Raw genomic sequence first — 14,587 nt, forward strand, 5'->3', positions numbered from 1 at the left:
TCCCCTTCTGATGACCAGGTGGCGAATCGCATCTCTGCATGTCTGGCAGACATATCAGTGTGGATGACGGATCACCACCTCAAGCTGAAACTCGGCAAGACGGAGCTGCTCTTCCTCCCGGGGAAGGACTGCCCGTTCCATGATCTCGCCATCACGGTTGACAACTCCATTGTGTCCTCCTCCCAGAGCGCTAAGAACCTTGGCGTGATCCTGGACAACACCCTGTCGTTCTCAACTAACATCAAGGCGGTGGCCCGTTCCTGTAGGTTCATGCTCTACAACATCCGCAGAGTACGACCCTGCCTCACACAGGAAGCGGCGCAGGTCCTAATCCAGGCACTTGTCATCTCCCGTCTGGATTACTGCAACTCGCTGTTGGCTGGGCTCCCTGCCTGTGCCATTAAACCCCTACAACTCATCCAGAACGCCGCAGCCCGTCTGGTGTTCAACCTTCCCAAGTTCTCTCACGTCACCCCGCTCCTCCGCTCTCTCCACTGGCTTCCAGTTGAAGCTCGCATCCGCTACAAGACCATGGTGCTTGCCTACGGAGCTGTGAGGGGAACGGCACCTCAGTACCTCCAGGCTCTGATCAGGCCCTACACCCAAACAAGGGCACTGCGTTCATCCACCTCTGGCCTGCTCGCCTCCCTACCACTGAGGAAGTACAGTTCCCGCTCAGCCCAGTCAAAACTGTTCGCTGCTCTGGCCCCCAATGGTGGAACAAACTCCCTCACGACGCCAGGACAGCGGAGTCAATCACCACCTTCCGGAGACACCTGAAACCCCACCTCAATAAGGAATACCTAGGATAGGATAAAGTAATCCTTCTCAACCCCCCTTAAAAGATTTAGATGCACTATTGTAAAGTGGCTGTTCCACTGGATGTCATAAGGTGAATGCACCAATTTGTAAGTCGCTCTGGATAAGAGCGTCTGCTAAATGACTTAAATGTAATGTAAATGTTGGCGGGTACTGTGTCGTTGGAATGCTGAGCCGTAGTTGAGATACAGTATTCTTACATAGTAATTACTGTGATTTTATTTGAATAACTATTTATTATTATAAGTATCACTGTACTCCTGATATTTAACAAATGGCATTTGTGTTTCTCAAAGGGGAAGAAAAGCAACCAAACAACTGGCATTTGCACGAGAAGGAGCTTCATGTCTATTGAAATGTCCATTAGTCTCGCGTGGATTTCTGGGTTGGATTTCTGGGTTGGAATTCTGGGTTGGAATTCTGGGTTGGATTTCTGGGTTGGAATTCTGGGTTGGAATTCTGGGTTGGATTTCTGGGTTGGAATTCTGGAATTGTTTTATTTTTGTCAAACTAAAATGAAAAGTAATTAGTAATAGTTTGCATTTCAGGGCGTCTCATTTTATTATTGTTATAGTTTTAGTCAGGAAACATACGAAGTTGCCGAGTATTTTTCATCATAGTTATTGTTGACTAAATTAACACTGGTGTTGTGTGTGTGTGTGTGTGTGTGTGTGTGTGTGTGTGTGTGTGTGTGTGTGTGTGTGTGTGTGTGTGTGTGTGTGTGTGAGTTGATGGGCCCACCTGTGTGTGTTACCTCCATGTGTGTGTGTGTCTGACCTTGTACTTCCCAGTCCTCTCCTCTACTTCCTCCTTGTCTTTCTTGATAGTCTTGTTCATCTTGGGAAGGGGAGAGTTCTCTTTCTGATCCTTCTGGATCTTAGCATTCAACTCCTGAACAAACCTGAAACATTTTGTTCAGTTAAACACAGGGTTTGTGTGTTACCAGCTGTGTGTGTGTTACCAGGTGGGTGTGTGTTACCAGGTGTGTGTGTGTGTTACCAGGTGTGTGTGTGTTACCAGGTGTGTTTGTGTGACCTGTGTGTGTGTGTGTGTGTGTTACCAGGTGGTTTGTGTTACCAGGTGTGTGTGTGTTACCAGGTGTGTGTGTGTTACCAGGTGTGTGTGTGTGACCAGGTGGGTGTGTGTTACCAGGTGGGTGTGTGTTACCAGGTGTGTGTGTTACCAGGTGTGTGTGTGTTACCGGGTGTGTGTGTGTGACCAGGTGTGTGTTACCAGGTGGGTGTGTGTTACCAGGTGTGTGTGTTACCAGGTGTGTATGTGTTACCAGGTGTATGTGTTACCAGGTGTGCGTGTTACCGGGTGTGTGTTACCAGGTGTGTGTGTATGTTACCAGGTATGTGTGTGTTACCAGGTGTGTGTGTGTTGCCAGGTGTGTGTGTGTGTGTGTGTGTGTGTGTGTGTGTGTGTGTGTTACCAGATGTGTGTGTGTGTGTGTTACCAGGTGTGTGTGTGTTACCAGGTGTGTGTGTTACCAGGTGTGTGTGTGTTACCAGGTGTGTGTGACTAGGTGTGTGTTACCTGAGGTGGAAGCCATCGTTAGTGAAGAGTTGGTGCTGCAGCAGATCAGAACACTGTGACCTCCTGTCTGGATCCATCTGGAGACACCTCTGGTAGGAGAAGGAGGAGGGATAGAGAGAGAGAGAGAGAGAGGATGTGGGGGAGAGAGAGAGAGAGAGGATGTGGGGGGGGAGAGAGATTGAGCGAGGGGGTGGGGGAGAGGGAGTCGTATAAAGATAGTTACTGAAAGGCTACAGTACTTTAGGAGGAGATAGAGATAGTTACTGAAAGGCTACAGTACTTTAGGAGGAGATAGTTACTGAAAGGCTACAGTACTTTAGGAGGAGATAGTTACTGAAAGGCTACAGTACTTTAGGAGGAGACAGAGATAGTTACTGAAAGGCTACAGTACTTTAGGAGGAGATAGTTACTGAAAGGCTACAGTACTTTAGGAGGAGATAGTTACTGAAAGGCTACAGTACTTGAGGAGGAGATAGTTACTGAAAGGCTACAGTACTTTAGGAGGAGATAGTTACTGAAAGGCTACAGTACTTTAGGAGGAGATAGTTACTGAAAGGCTACAGTACTTTAGGAGATAGAGATAGTTACTGAAAGGCTACAGTACTTTAGGAGGAGATAGTTACTGAAAGGCTACAGTACTTTAGGAGGAGATAGTTACTGAAAGGCTACAGTACTTTAGGAGGAGATAGAGATAGTTACTGAAAGGCTACAGTACTTTAGGAGGAGATAGTTACTGAAAGGCTACAGTACTTTAGGAGGAGATAGTTACTGAAAGGCTACAGTACTTTAGGAGGAGATAGTTACTGAAAGGCTACAGTACTTTAGGAGGAGATAGTTACTGAAAGGCTACAGTACTTTAGGAGGAGATAGTTACTGAAAGGCTACAGTACTTTAGGAGGAGACAGAGATAGTTACTGAAAGGCTACAGTACTTTAGGAGGAGATGGGTGCGTGCGTGCGTGCGTGAGTGTGTGTGTGTGTGTGTGTGTGTGTGTGTGTGTGTGTGTGTGTGTGTGTGTGTGTGTGTGTGTGTGTGTGTGTGTGTGTGTGTGTGTGTGTGTGTGTGTGCCTGAGTGAGTGATTATAAGTGTGTGTGTGCACCTGTGTAAGGTCTGTAGCGGTAGTGGACAGTTTGGGATATCGTTGTTGTAGAGGCTCTGTCTCTGTCACTTCCGGTAGACTGACTCCTGAAAACACTGGGTTCTTATAGAACAACTCCTGGTGGGGAGGGGTCAGGTTGCCTTGGTAACGAAACAAAACAAAAAATATTAATAAATTAATCATTGCTCCATGTGTGTGTGTCTGTGTGTGTGTGTGTGTGTGTGTGTGTGTGTGTGTGTGTGTGTGTGTGTGTGTGTGTGTGTGTGTGTGTGTGTGTGTGTGTGTGTGTGTGTGTGTGTGTGTGTGTGTGTGTGTGTGTGTGTGTGTGTGTGTGTACTGTCCTCACCAAAGCACCTGATGATGTGGTGTAACTGGTCGATGTCAGAGTCTCCAGGAAACAGAGGTTCTCCTGTCAACATCTCTACGAAGAGACAGCCTGCAGCCCACACATCTACCGCCCTACACACACACACACACAACCACACACACACACACACACACACACACACACACACACACACACACACACACACACACACACACACACACACACACACACACACACACACACACACACACACACACACACACACACACACACACACACACACACACACACACACACACACAGACACACACAAACACACACACACAACCATAGACACACACACACAACCATAGACAGACACACACCATCACACACACACATACACCACCACACACACACACACACACACACGGACACACACACCACCACAACACACACACACATACACCACCACACACACACACACACACACACTCACACACACACACCACCACACACACACGGTAGTATTAGACAAATAACAGTGGAGGCTTTCGTAGCACTGTTTCTCTCTGTGTCTCTTTCTCTCTCGTCCTCTGCCCTTCTCTGTCTCTCTCTCTCTCTCTCTCTCTCTCTCTCTCTCTCTCTCTCTCTCTCTCTCTCTCTCTCTCTCTCTCTCTCTCTCTCTCTCTCTCTCTCTCTCTCTCTCATTCTGTCTCTCTCTCTCTGTCTCTCTCCCCGTCCCTCCCTCTGTCTCTATCCTTGTTCTTACTTCCCGTACTTGGTGTCCCCCACCAGTAGTTCTGGGGCCCTATACCAGCGTGTTGCTACGTAGTCTGTGTAATTCTCTCCTGGTGCAGCCATTGTCCTGGCGAACCCAAAGTCACACAGCTTGACCACCCCTCCCTGAGATACCAGGATGTTCTCTGGCTTGATGTCCCTATGGATGATCTGGAGAAACAAAAAGGATACAAACTTATCTTTATTTAATTTTATAAAATAAAATATAAAAACGTGTTAAAGATGAGAAGATCTGAATGATCTCTCCCTATTTTTTATTTTACCTTTATTTAACTTGGCAAGTCAGTTAAGAACAAATTCTTATTTTCAATGACGGCCTGGGAACAGTGGGTTAACTGCCTGTTCAGGGGCAGAACGACAGATTTGTACCTTGTCAGCTCAGGGGTGTGAACTTGCAACCTTCCGGTTACTAGTCCAACGCTCTAACCACTAGGCTACCCTGCCTCCCCAAATATATATGAAACATACAGGAAATATATAGGAATTGGAAATATTTCTGAAACATGTAGGAAATATATAGGAAACAGGTGTGATATGTCTGGTGAGAATGTAAGCCATTGAAAAACTGGGACATTCTCAGCTTCCAGGAACTGTGTACAGATCCTTGCGACAATGTGGTTGTGCATTACCATGCTGAAACATGAGGTGATGGTGGTGGATGAATGGCACAACAACGGGCCTCAGGATCTCATCATGGTTTCTCTGTGCATTCAAATTGGCATCGATAAAATGCAATTGTTTTCGTTGTCCATAGATTGTGCCTGCCCAATCAGCAAACCGCCTAATCAGCAAACCGCCCAATCAGCAAACCGCCCAATCAGCAAACCGCCCAATCAGCAAACCGCCCAATCAGCAAACCGCCCAATCAGCAAACCGCCCAATCAGCAAACCGCCCAATCAGCAAACCGCCCAATCAGCAAACCGCCCAATCAGCAAATTGCCCAATCAGCAAACCGCCCAATCAGCAAACCGCCCAATCAGCAAACCGCCCAATCAGCAAACCGCCCAATCAGCAAACCGCCCAATCAGCAAACCGCTCGCCCACCCAACGCCATACACGTGATCTGCGGTTGTGAGGCCAGATGGACGTACTGCCAAATTCTCTCAAACAACGTTGGAGGCGGCTTATGGTAGAGAAATTAACAAACGTGTGTAACAACTTTTGGGGATCTCTTTTATTTCAGCTCATGAAACATGGGGGTAACAAGGTACATGTTGCGTTTCTAGTTTTTGTTCAGTAAATAAATAATATATCAAATTAAAGTCACACAGATTGACCTCCCGACCCTGAGATACCAGGATGTTCTCTGGCTTGGTGTCCCTTTCTGGAACGTATAGGAAATACAATACCTTCGGGAAAGTATTCAGACCCCTAGACTTTTTTTACACATTTTGTTACGTTACAGCCTTGTCCTAAATTGGATGAAATAGTTTCCCCCCCTCATCAAGCTACACACAATACCCCATAATGACAAAGCAAAAACAGGTTTTTATAAATGTTTGCAAATTTATCAAATAAACTGAAATATCACTTACATAAGTATTCAGACCCTTGAGTCAGTACTTTGTTCAAAAAAACCTTTGGCAGTGATTACAGACTTGAGTCTTTTTGGGTATGAAGCTACAAGCTTGGCACACCTGTATTTGGGGAGTTTCTCCCATTCTTCTCTGCAGATCCTCTCAACCTCTGTCAGGTTGGCTGCACAGCTATTTTCAGGTCTCTCCAGAGATGTTCGATCAGGTTCAAGTCCGGGCTCTGGCTGGGCCACTCAAGGACATTCAGAGACTTGTCCTGAAGCCACTCCTGCATTGTCTTGGCTGTGTGCTTAGGTTTGTTGTCCTGTTGGAAGGGGAACCTTTGCCTAATCAATTGAATTTACCACAAGTGGACTCCAATCAAGTTGTAGAAGCATCTCAAGGATGATCAATGGAAACAGGATGCACCTGAGCTCAATTTTGAGTCTCATAGCAAAGGGCCTGAATACTTATATAAATAAGGTATTTCTGTTTTTAATTTTTAATATATTTGCAAAACATTTAGAATTTTGTTTGTTTTTGTGGAATATGATGTGTGGAATTGTGGAAAAAGTCGAATAGTATGGAGGAATGGTCTAAGATCCCTTCCAATGAGGCGGCAGGGTAGCCTAGTGGTTAGAGTGTAGAGGCGGCAGCGTAGCCTAGTGGTTAGAGTGTAGAGGTGGTATGGTAGCCTAGTGGTTAGAGTGTAGAGGGGGTAGGTAGCCTAGTGGTTAGAGTGTAGAGGTGGTATGGTAGCCTAGTGGTTAGAGTGTAGAGGCGGTAGGGTAGCCTAGTGGTTAGAGTGTAGAGGGGGTAGGGTAGCCTAGTGGTTAGAGTGTAGAGGCGGCAGCGTAGCCTAGTGGTTAGAGTGTAGAGGCGGCAGGGTAGCCTAGTGGTTAGAGTGTAGAGGTGGTATGGTAGCCTAGTGGTTAGAGTGTAGAGGCGGTAGGTAGCCTAGTGGTTAGAGTGTAGAGGTGGTATGGTAGCCTAGTGGTTAGAGCGTAGAGGTGGTATGGTAGCCTAGTGGTTAGAGTGTAGAGGCGGTAGGTAGCCTAGTGGTTAGAGTGTAGAGGTGGTATGGTAGCCTAGTGGTTAGAGTGTAGAGGAGGCAGGGTAGCCTAGTGGTTAGAGTGTAGAGGTGGTATGGTAGCCTAGTGGTTAGAGTGTAGAGGCGGTATGGTAGCCTAGTGGTTAGAGTGTAGAGGTGGTATGGTAGCCTAGTGGTTAGAGTGTAGAGGCGGCAGCGTAGCCTAGTGGTTAGAGTGTAGAGGAGGCAGGTAGCCTAGTGGTTAGAGTGTAGAGGTGGTATGGTAGCCTAGTGGTTAGAGTGTAGAGGTGGTATGGTAGCCTAGTGGTTAGAGTGTAGAGGCGGCAGCGTAACCTAGTGGTTAGAGTGTAGAGGAGGCAGGTAGCCTAGTGGTTAGGTGTAGAGGAGGCAGGTAGCTTAGTGGTTAGAGTGTAGAGGGGGTATGGTAGCTTAGTGGTTAGAGTGTAGAGGAGGCAGGGTAGCCTAGTGGTTAGAGTGTAGAGGCGGCAGCGTAGCCTAGTGGTTAGAGCGTAGAGGCGGCAGGGTAGCCTAATGGTTAGAGTGTCGAGGAGGCAGGGTAGCCTAGTGGTTAGAGTGTAGAGGCGGCAGCGTAGCCTAGTGGTTAGAGTGTAGAGGGGGCAGCGTAGCCTAGTGGTTAGAGTGTAGAGGTGGTATGGTAGCCTAGTGGTTAGAGTGTAGAGGTGGTATGGTAGCCAAGTGGTTAGAGTGTAGAGGTGGTATGGTAGCCTAGTGGTTAGAGTGTAGAGGAGGTAGGGTAGCCTAGTGGTTAGAGTGTAGAGGAGGCAGCGTAGCCTAGTGGTTACAGTGTAGAGGTGGTATGGTAGCCTAGTGGTTAGAGTGTAGAGGTGGTATGGTAGCCTAGTGGTTAGAGTGTAGAGGGGGTATGGTAGCCTAGTGGTTAGAGTGTAGAGGTGGTATGGTAGCCTAGTGGTTAGAGTGTAGAGGCGGTAGGGTAGCCTAGTGGTTAGAGTGTAGAGGGGGTAGGGTAGCCTAGTGGTTAGAGTGTAGAGGCGGCAGCGTAGCCTAGTGGTTAGAGTGTAGAGGCGGTATGGTAGCCTAGTGGTTAGAGTGTAGAGGTGGTATGGTAGCCTAGTGGTTAGAGTGTAGAGGCGGCAGCGTAGCCTAGTGGTTAGAGTGTAGAGGTGGTATGGTAGCCTAGTGGTTAGAGTGTAGAGGCGGCAGGGTAGTCTAGTGGTTAGAGTGTAGAGGCGGCAGCGTAGCCTAGTGGTTAGAGTGTAGAGGTGGTATGGTAGCCTAGTGGTTAGAGTGTAGAGGCGGTAGGGTAGCCTAGTGGTTAGAGTGTAGAGGGGGTATGGTAGCCTAGTGGTTAGAGTGTAGAGGCGGCAGGGTAGCCTAGTGGTTAGAGTGTAGAGGCGGTATGGTAGCCTAGTGGTTAGAGTGTAGAGGCGGCAGGGTAGCCTAGTGGTTAGAGTGTAGAGGCGGCAGCGTAGCCTAGTGGTTAGAGTGTAGAGGCGGCAGCGTAGCCTAGTGGTTAGAGTGTAGAGGCGGCAGCGTAGCCTAGTGGTTAGAGTGTAGAGGGGGCAGGGTAGCCTAGTGGTTAGAGTGTAGAGGCGGCAGCGTAGCCTAGTGGTTAGAGTGTAGAGGCGGCAGCGTAGCCTAGTGGTTAGAGTGTAGAGGGGGCAGGGTAGCCTAGTGGTTAGAGTGTAGAGGCGGCAGCGTAGCCTAGTGGTTAGAGTGTAGAGGGGGCAGGGTAGCCTAGTGGTTAGAGTGTAGAGGCGGCAGGGTAGCCTAGTGGTTAGAGTGTAGAGGCGGCAGCGTAGCCTAGTGGTTAGAGTGTAGGGGCGGCAGGGTAGCCTAGTGGTTAGAGTGTAGAGGCGGCAGCGTAGCCTAGTGGTTAGAGTGTAGAGGCGGCAGCGTAGCCTAGTGGTTAGAGCGTAGAGGCGGCAGAGTAGCCTAGTGGTTAGAGTGGAGGGCGGCAGGGTAGCCTAGTGGTTAGAGTGTAGGGCGGCAGGGTAGCCTAGTGGTTAGAGTGTAGGGGCGGCAGGGTAGACTAGTGGTAAGAGTGTAGGGGCGGCAGGGTAGCCTAGTGGTTAGAGTGTAGAGGCTGCAGGGTAACCTAGTGGTTAGAGTGTAGAGGAGGCAGAGTTTGGGGCGGCAGCGTAGCCTAGTGGTTAGAGCGTAGAGGCGGCAGCGTAGCCTAGTGGTTAGAGTGTAGAGGCTGCAGGGTAACCTAGTGGTTAGAGTGTAGAGGTGGTAGGGTAGCCTAGTGGTTAGAGTGTAGAGGCTGCAGGGTAACCTAGTGGTTAGAGCGTTGGACTAGTAACCGAAAGGTTGCAAGTTCAAATCACCGAGCTGACAAGGTACAAATCTGTCGTTCTGCCCCTGAACAGGCAGTTAACCCACTGTTCCAAGGCCGTCATTGAAAATAAGAATTTGTTCCTAACTGACTTGCCTAGTAAAATTAAAAAATATATATATGTGTTCTCCAATCTCATAAAACATTTTAGAAAAATGCTCAGTGTCGTTATCCACACCAGGGGAGGAAAACAGGGGTTCAAATGAATGGAATCAATGGAACTAAGTCAAACACAGTTTCCATATGTTTCATGTGTGCTACCGTTGCATTAATTCCATTACAATGAGCCCGTCCTCCTATAGCTCCTCCTACCAGCCTCCTCTGACACACACACACACACACACACACACACACACACACACACACACACACACACACACACACACACACACACACACACACACACACACACACACACACTCACATTGTGTTGATGGCAGAAGGAGATAGCCCGTAGTATCTGGTAGACGTATCTTCTTAGGCGGCTGTAGTCTAGTCCCGTTGGACTCTGTTCTAGGTCATCTAGCACCGTACGTTCTACGAACTCAAACACCAGGTACCAGCGACGTCTCTTTTTCCACACCTCCAGCAGGTTGACTAGGTTCTCATGGCGCAGTTGCTGGAGAGGGAGGGGGAGAGGGGGAGAGGAGGGAGAGGGGGAGAGGAGGAGAGGGGGAGAGGAGGGAGAGGGGGAGAGGAGGGAGAGGGAGAGGGGGAGAGGAGGGAGAGGAGGGAGAGGAGGAGAGGGGAGGGGGAGGGAGGAGGAGGAGAGGAGGAGAGGAGGAGAGGGGGAGAGGGGGAGAGGAGGAGAGGGGGAGAGGAGGGAGAGGGGGAGAGGAGGGAGAGGGGGAGAGGGGGAGAGGAGGAGAGGAGGGAGAGGGGGAGAGGAGGAGAGGGGGGAGGAGAGGAGGAGGAGGAGGGAGAGGGGGAGAGGAGGAGAGGGGGAGAGGAGGAGAGGAGGAGAGGGGGGGAGTCGCCATTACCCTCCGTTCTATTGACGAACGTGAAATCACTGGAGAATAAACTGGATGAGCTCTGTTAGAGACTATCCTATCAATCACTGGAGAATAAACTGGGTGGGCTCTGTTAGAGACTATCCTATCAATCACTGGAGAATAAACTGGGTGGGCTCTGTTAGAGACTATCCTATCAATCACTGGAGAATAAACTGGATGAGCTCCGTTGGACACTATCCTATCAATCACTGGAGAATAAACTGGATGAGCTCTGTTGGGGACTATCCTATCAATCACTGGAGAATAAACTGGATGAGCTCCGTTGGGGACTATCCTATCAATCACTGGAGAATAAACTGGATGTGCTCCGTTTGGGACTATCCTATCAATCACTGGAGAATAAACTGGATGAGCTCCGTTGGGGACTATCCTATCAATCACTGGAGAATAAACTGGATGTGCTCCGTTTGGGACTATCCTATCAATCACTGGAGAATAAACTGGATGAGCTCCGTTGGGGACTATCCTATCAACGTGACCTGAAGAACTGGACTATCCTACGTTTCACAGAGTAGTACTACAGGCACAGTACAACGTACCTACATGTACATACAGGTACAGTACATAGTACTACAGGTACAGTACAAAGTACCTACATGTACCTACAGGTACAGTACATAGTACATAGTACCTACAGGTACAGTACATAGTACTACAGGTACAGTACATAGTACCTACATGTACATACAGGTACAGTACATAGTACCTACAGGCACAGTACATAGTACCTACATGTACATACAGGTACAGTACATAGTACCTACAGGTACAGTACATAGTACTACAGGTACAGTACATAGTACTACAGGTACAGTACATAGTACCTACATGTACATACAGGTACAGTACATAGTACCTACAGGTACAGTACATAGTACATACAGGTACAGTACATAGTACCTACATAGTACCTACAGGTACAGTACATAGTACCTACAGGTACAGTACATAGTACCTACAGTTACAGTACATAGTACCTACAGGTACAGTACATAGTACATAGTACATACAGGTACAGTACATAGTACCTACATAGTACCTACAGTTACAGTACATAGTACCTACAGGTACAGTACATAGTACCTACAGGTACAGTAAATGGGTAAGTATTATCTCAATCAAAACGTTTTTGAGTTAATTTCCAGCAATTCTACACATTTTTCCATTGGGCATGGATTTTATTGTTGCAGTTTTAAGTTCGCTAAGTTCGCTGACATTCTACACTGTTTTTTATTTATTTAAATATGATATTTGAGTGAGTGTGACGAACAAAATCAATGGGAGCGCCCCCGTCGGTCATTTTTCTGACGAGGGCTAAAATCTCCTGAAGCACAAAAAAGTTTGCTGACATTCTACAGAGTAAAAAAATATATACATGATATTCGAGTGAGTGTGACTTACAATGGGAGCGCCCCGGTCGGCTAAAACGAGGGCTAAAACCAACACTTCAAAATTGCACGATATATATTCTACTACTCTAACTCTCAACAGTAGGTTGACACCCCGACTGAGTCCCTAATCCTACGAAAGGGGGTCCGTGGGCTGCCAGTTGCCAAATCCTGGTATTTATTTATTTTATCTTTATTTAACTAAGCAAGTCAGTTAAGAACACATTCTTATTTTCAATGACGGCCTAGAACCAGTGGGTTAACTGCAGTTAACTGTTCGTAGGCCGTCATTGAAAATAAGAATTTGTTCTTAACTGACTTGCCTAGTAAAATAACAAATATATATTCTATTTTATTTCAATATATTCTATTTTCTTCTGTTCTATTTTATTTCAATATATTCTATTTGATTCTATTTTATTTCAATATATTCTATTTGATTCTATTTGATTTTATTTCAATATATTCTATTTGATTCTATTTGATTTCAATATATTCTATTTGATTCTACTCTATTTTATTTCAATATATTCTATTTTAATCTGTTCTATTTTATTTTAATCTATTTTATTATATTCTGTTCTATTTTAATCTGTTCTATTTTATTTTAATCTATTTTATTTAATTATATTATATTTGACTTTATTCTGTTGTATTTGATTCTGTTGTATTGGACTCTGTTCTATTTGATTCTAATCTATTTAACTCCAACTGACCTTCAACATCTTGATCTCTCTCAAAGCGATCTTCTTGACTGTCTTGTCGTCCTCTGACTCCAGAAACTTCTTAACGGCCACGATCCTCCCGTTCTCCTTGTGACGACACTTCATGACCATGCCGTAGCTTCCCTCGCCAACCATACCCAAGTTCTCATACTTCTCCATAACACACACTAGGCTACACACACTCTGCAACACACACTCTATAATAACACACACTAGGCTACACACACTCTGCAACACACACTCTATAATAACACACACTAGGCTACACACACTCTGCAACACACACTCTATAATAACACACACTAGGCTACACACACTCTGCAACACACACTCTATAATAACACACACTAGGCTACACACACTCTGCAACACTCACTCTATAATAACACACACTAGGCTACACACACTCTGCAACACACATTCTATAATAACACACACTCTGCAACACACACTCTATAATAACACACACTAGGCTACACACACTCTGCAACACACACTCTATAACACACACACATACTATAACACACACTCTGCAACACGCATATCTTACAACACAGACACTCACACACACACACACGCACCCACACACTAGGCTACACACACTGATAATACAACACACAAAGTCTATAATACACACTTTAAAACACACACTCTATAACAGACTCACACCATAACACACACTCTATAGAAAAAACACTAGGTTACACACAATATGACACACACACACACACTCACATCAGCTGACAAATAAATAGCAGGTTGACATTTATTGTCATGAGTCTTGTCCTGGAGGCCGTACTGAGTGATTTTCCCTTTGAATGACCAGCTGCAAATGTCAAAATGTCTATATTGTCAACATAAAAAAAATGGCATTAGGGTTAGCAGTGTAGTTAAGGTTAGGGTTAGGTTTAAAATCAGATTGTATGATTTGGTGTCAGCTAGTGACCACTCTGCAGAGCTATCTCCAGAACAAGATCCAGGAATAAAAAACGCTAACCTGCGAACGGATAGACAAAAAAAAAAAAGAGGTGACAGGTAAGTTAGACTAAACAATATTATTTACCAAATACTTTTTCTGTACATTTCAACGTTGTTTGCATGAAATAAAAATATTTCATAGTCTACAGTGTAAACGGTTGCATGAAAACAATATGTGTCTGATTGCGCACATACATAGATCGCGTGGAGTAGAACTAACTTCCTGATGTGAACGTTCTGAACCAGGATCATTTCCGGATACTCAGATGAGCCAGCGGGGCCGACTTTTCAAAAACTTCCAACGGTTTGTCGACCGATTAGTGGACTAATGTTCGGTACAAAGACTCCCAGATCCGTATCAGATCGATATCACTCTTATCGATCAACGTAAACAGTGGTGTAAAGACGCACCGGACATCCGAGATGAGACGACGAGAGAACAATTAGCTGTGTCACCAAAGCCGTTACCCGTAGCAACTGGCCTCCGGGGCTGTACACAAAAACAACATCACTCTTCTCTCTACCCCAGCAGCGCGAGCTCTGAGAATGTGAATGATGAGGGTTTTAAGGAAAAGTGAACTAACTATATTATGACATTTTCCTTGGTGTCATTTTCATTTTTAACAAAAAAAAAAACAATCCGATACTGGTGAACTTCTATTCTATTTTATTGTATTTTACTCTATTCTACTCAGGGCCAGTTCTGTGCTTTCGGTGGACTTTTTACGTTTTTAAGTTAATTTTGTAATGACTTATGCCATCTTAATGTCATATTTGAGTGAGAATGGCTATCAAAAATCAATGGGGGCTATCATGCCAAATTAGTGTCGACTTGAAAAAAAAAGTCTCACCGTGGGATTCGATAAACAGTGAGCAAAGATTTTTTATAGCTAACCCAAGATAGACCACAGTCTGTCATTTCAATCGGAAGCAAATGAATCATACTGAGCAGAACAATTAATCAAGGTGGGCAGAGCCAAGCACGAGCTAGCGAGAGCCAATTGGCGCGTTCTACCATGTATTTGCATATT

The 14,587-nt window shown here is 46.0% G+C and overlaps 1 protein-coding gene across 1 annotated transcript; it reads right to left on the minus strand.

The window, feature by feature from the left end:
• Positions 1 to 1,182: 1,182 nt before the first annotated feature.
• On the minus strand, positions 1,183 to 14,125 carry LOC118382717 (cyclin-dependent kinase-like 2). The gene is made up of 9 exons (XM_052495725.1): positions 13,752 to 14,125; positions 12,570 to 13,575; positions 9,874 to 10,068; positions 4,538 to 4,716; positions 3,805 to 3,917; positions 3,459 to 3,598; positions 2,359 to 2,447; positions 1,597 to 1,720; positions 1,183 to 1,200 (listed from the first exon to the last, which is right to left on the minus strand). The coding sequence occupies exons 2-9, from the start codon at positions 12,735 to 12,737 to the stop codon at positions 1,183 to 1,185; spliced, it is 1,026 nt and encodes a 341-aa protein (XP_052351685.1). The 5' UTR covers positions 12,738 to 13,575; positions 13,752 to 14,125.
• Positions 14,126 to 14,587: the final 462 nt, after the last annotated feature.

Source organism: Oncorhynchus keta, chromosome 35 (assembly GCF_023373465.1).
Source record: "Oncorhynchus keta strain PuntledgeMale-10-30-2019 chromosome 35, Oket_V2, whole genome shotgun sequence".
In the NCBI taxonomy this organism is placed as follows: domain Eukaryota; kingdom Metazoa; phylum Chordata; class Actinopteri; order Salmoniformes; family Salmonidae; genus Oncorhynchus; species Oncorhynchus keta.